General features: G+C 33.6%; 1 protein-coding gene across 1 annotated transcript; it reads right to left on the bottom strand.

The window, feature by feature from the left end:
* Window positions 1-350: 350 nt before the first annotated feature.
* On the bottom strand, window positions 351-3,659 carry LOC141674602 (uncharacterized). Its single transcript, XM_074481313.1, has 2 exons — window positions 2,529-3,659; window positions 351-1,373 (listed from the first exon to the last, which is right to left on the bottom strand). The coding sequence occupies exons 1-2, from the start codon at window positions 3,657-3,659 to the stop codon at window positions 351-353; spliced, it is 2,154 nt and encodes a 717-aa protein (XP_074337414.1).
* Between the last annotated feature and the right edge of the window lie 1,326 nt (window positions 3,660-4,985).

Here is a 4,985-nt window from a genome sequence, read left to right as displayed (position 1 = left end):
AGATAAAGCCCGCAATAAAACCAAAACAAGTCTTTTATTACTATCAATGAAATCAAAACATATTACATAAAAGTTATTTCTAAATCATCATACATGATTGGACTTAGGACACATCTCTTTCAAGAATGACCTTCAAGAACCGAAGGAAATCCAGTATAAGTCAAACCATAATCCATGGTTCCTTTTAAGTACTTGAACACTCGGCTTAAAGCTTTCCAATGATGTGAACTTGGTTTGCTAGTAAACCTACTAAGCTTACCAACAACATAGGCTATATCTGGTCTAGTGCTTATCATGGCATACATGAGGCTACCAATCGCTCTTGAGAATTCAAGTTGAGATACTACAACTCATTTACTAGATACTAGCTTAAGACTAGGATCAATAGGAGTACTAACTAGAGAACAATTATTAAAGTTAAATCTTTTTAGAATCTTCTCAATATAATGAGATTGAGAAATTGAAATACTATTTTTTGTACGCTTGATCTTTATACCGAGAATCACCTCAGCCTCTCCCAAGTCTTTCATGTCAAAATTAGATGACAAAAATTTCTTGGTTTTATCCACTTGATTTTGGTCAGTACCAAAAATCAACATATCATCTACGTATAAGCAAATTATAACTCCTTTACCAGAAGCATCAAACTTACTATATACACATTTGTCTGCTTGGTTAAGAAGAAAACCATTAGACAAAACCACACTATCAAATTTTTGATGCCAATCTTTTGGTGCTTGTTTAAGACCATACAAAGATTTCTTCAATTTACACACCTTGTGCTCACTACCAGACATAACAAACCCTTCCGGTTGTTTTATATAAATCTCCTCATCTAATTCACCATTCAAGAATGCGGTTTTTACATCCATCTGATGAATTATAAGGTTGTGTATAGATGCAAGTGCTATCAACAACCTGATAGTAGAAATCCTAGCAACAGGAGCATAATTATCAAAGTAATCAATCCCTTCTTTTTGTCTAAAGCCTTGTATAACCAATCTGGCTTTAAACTTGTCTATGGTACCATCCACTTTCATTTTTCTTTTGAAGATCCATCTGTTTCCTAATGCTTTACAGCCAGAAGGTAGATCACTCAATTCCCATATGTTATTATTCATAATAGATACCATCTCATCCTGAATAGCTTCTTTCCAGAATGCAATATCCCTTGATGTCATTGCTTCATTAAATGTTTTTGGATCCTCCTCAATAATAAAACAATATTGGTACTCAGACTTAATCTCAACCTCATCTCTTGAACCTTCAACCAAATAAAGTTGAAAATCAGGTCCAAATGATTTGTTTTTTCTAGCTCTAAAACGTCGCCTTGGTTCAGAAGGTCCATGAACATCTTCAGTTGAACCGGGTTCCTACTGAAAGAATTATGAATCATGTCTCTTGGTCTAGGTATAGAAGTAAATCTATTTTCATCAAAGTCAGCATCTCTTGACTCGATAATCGTATTCACAGATACATAATCATTAGGTTCTAATACATACAACCTATATGCAATGAAATACTCAGCATACCCCACAAAAATACAATCTAAACCTCTTTCACCCAAGTTTCTCCTTTTGGGTTCAGTGAGCCTTACAACTGCTCTACATCCCCAAACTCTCAGAAAACTCAATTTTTGTGGCTCTTTATACCAAAGTTCATAAGGGGTAAATTTATTCCTCTTAGTAGGAATCCTATTTAACAAATAACAGGCTGTTAACATAGCCTCACCCCAAAAACCTTCATTCAAACCCGAATAGGATAACATGGAATTAACCATCTCTTTTCAAAGTCTTATTCTTCCTTTCTGCCACACCATTTTGTTGTGGTGTATAAGGAGCAGTGATTTGATGTATTATACCAGTAGATTGAAAGTATACTGGATCATAATACTCACCTCCTCTATCAATACACAGATTTTTAATCATAGTACTTTTATGTAGCTCTACTTCTTCTTTATAGATTTTAAATTTATCAAGAGCTTCATCCTTAGTATTCAACAAATAAATATAGCAATATCTAGATGCATCGTCAATAAATGTAATGACATATTTTTAATTTCCCAACGAAGGTGTAGCATGAAAATCACATAAATCGCTATGTATCAGTTCCAACACTTCAGATATTCTGTTTACGTCCTTGAAAGTCTTTCTGGTTATCTTAGTTAACATACATGTTTTACATTTCTCATTGTTTATATCAATAGCCGGTATGAGACTCATTTTAGACATATCCTTTATTCTTTTATAATGTACATGTCCCAATCTAGCATGCCATAATTTAGATTTTTTCGAATTATTACTAGCATTATTAAAAGCCATACAAACAGATTCATCATCAAATAAGACATTAACATTCAACATAAACATGCCATTACATAAATAACCAAAGCCAACAAAAGTACCATGCTTAGACAAGATATACTTGTCACTTTCATACACTTGTTTGTAACAACAATTATTCAATACAATACTAGACAAGAGATTCTTTCAAATTCTAGGAACATACAACACATTATTTAATAATACATATTTTCCAGAAGTAAAAACAAGCTTTACATTTCCTAGTCCTTTTATTGGTTCAGTTGCAACATTTCCCATCTTTAAAATAGATCCATCTTCGATTGGATGAAAATCTTCAAACCAACGAAGATCTTTACACACATGACTTGTTGCTCCAGAATCAATCCACCATGCAACATTATCATCCAGCACATATAATGCCTTAGAGATTAGTGACATATAATTCTGCCCAGAATTATAATTTTGTACTAAAATCTGACCTTGTTGCTTTTCTGGATCCTTAGATCCACTTAGACCAGCGTTATACTTGCCTTTACCAACCCGACAATCCTTCTTGAAATGACCAGATTTGCCACACTTCCAACATGCCAATTTTGGTTTCTTGTTGGAACATGTATTGTTATTTTCTTTAAACTTCCTCTTCTTACCATTGTCTTTATTTGAATTCTTAGAAGATCCACCATCTTCAACCATATTTACCGAAGAGTTACCGACTTGATTCTTTTCCTTAGGATTATTCTGAATTTCTTGAGCCCTTAAAGCCTCTTCAATTCTGAAATGACTTCCAAGTTCAACCAAAGTCATCTCTTCCTTATTATATTTCAGGGTGTGTTTGAAATCTTTCCACGAGGGTGGCAATTTGTTTATAACACTAGAAACCGAAATGGATTCATCCATTTTCATGTCGTGTTGAACAAACTGTCCCAAAATCCTTAACAGTTCATTATACTGTTCCATGATCGGTCTAGTATCAACCATTTTATAGTTAATAAAATTACTAACCAAAAATTTTTTGCTAGAAGCATCTTCAGCCATGTACTTGGATTCAAGGGAATCCCACAATTCTTTTGCAGACTCAACATTTTGGTATATATCAAAAAGAGAATCAGACATACCGTTCAAGATGTGACCCCGACAGATGTAGTCATCATTCTCCCATTTGCAGCGTCTTCTAGTCTGTTCTACAGTTTCCTCCTCAATCATTTTAGGCATTGGAGCACTCAAAACATACACAACTTTTGATGTGGTTAACAAGAAATGCATCTTCTTTTGCCATCTTCTAAAGTCATGTCCCTCAAACTTGTCTAGTTTTGCAAACTTGCTAGTCATGTCTTTTACAGATTCGTTGTTCGCCATCTTCAGAAAACAAACTTGTTTCAATCTTTGTTGTAGAAAAATGGAGGATAACTTGGATTATTCTGAAGTCTTGACAAACAATTTCAGATTGAAATAATTCGGTGGTTATCCAAACTTTTCAACCGGATAAAATCAGAATATAAGAACAGAGAATGATGTATTTAATGTGAATTCAACAACCAACCTTTTATTTTTTCTATCTCCATGACCAAATATGTTGCAAGTATTATATAGGTGTCCAAAAGACATGTCCTAAGACACGTCCATACATGTCCAAAAAACATGTCCTAAGACACATCCATACATGTCCAAAAGACATGTCCGAAGACACATCCATACATGTCCAAAAGACATGTCCTAAGACTCATCATTTGAGGTATGCGGCTGTGTCTAAAAGACATGTCTTTTCACATTAACACTGTTACGACCGGTATTTTCGTGTAATATTATTTGTGAATTTGGTATAATATTAAAGCCGAATGAAAATATATTCAATGATTGTACGTTTGTGTGAGTGAAAATTTCTGCATTATAAATTTGTTGTAGGCAGTATATGATTTTTCAAAGTAAAAGTTTATTTATTTCCTTTATTTTTGATTTATAAGGAATATTCTAAGCCTTGGAAAAATTTTCTTTTAAAAGTTATTTTGTTCACAAATTTTGAGAATGATTTTATAAAATTTCTAAAAATCTAAGTTATTTTATGGTATAAATTTTGTAATTTTTGAACTTTTATTTTATTTTATAAAAAATCTTTGAAAATTAGTTGTTTAGTAATTATCAAATTACATGGTTACCCTTGCATGCAAATACTCTTCTATTCAACTAAGGGGCAAGGAAGGCATTTCCAACCCCACTCACTTTCATTCCACTAGCCAAATTACCACCTTGTCCTTGCATGCAAATCTACCTAACTATGTTGGAAGGTTACTCTTGTAAATTCTCATATCCACTCACTTGTGGTCAAATCAAAAGCATAAAAACCAAACAAATATGATTATCACTCCACTTTCACTCCACCATTTCCACACCCCCTCCTTTCTCCCCCTCTCCTCCCGGCTCCTTCCTCTCGGCTTTTTGGCCGAAGCCCTACCCCCTCCCTTTTCTTCATTCTTTATTCAAGCTTCCATCTCTCATTCAAGTAAATGTTACTTCCTATATCTTGATCATATATAATCCAAAGAAGTTTGAGTAAAAAGTTTAAGTTTTGATCTTGCATGGCATAGTTTTAGTTGGAACTCAAAGTATAATCTTAATTCTCATGGATGAAAGGTTGTATTATTGAGGGAACTACAAGGAATGGTGAAATGCCAAGTCATGAGAATG

Source organism: Apium graveolens, chromosome 7, assembly GCF_009905375.1.
Source record: "Apium graveolens cultivar Ventura chromosome 7, ASM990537v1, whole genome shotgun sequence".
NCBI classification, from domain to species: domain Eukaryota; kingdom Viridiplantae; phylum Streptophyta; class Magnoliopsida; order Apiales; family Apiaceae; genus Apium; species Apium graveolens.
Note: the sequence above shows the minus strand (reverse complement) of the source record. Positions and strands in the feature narration are given on the sequence as shown.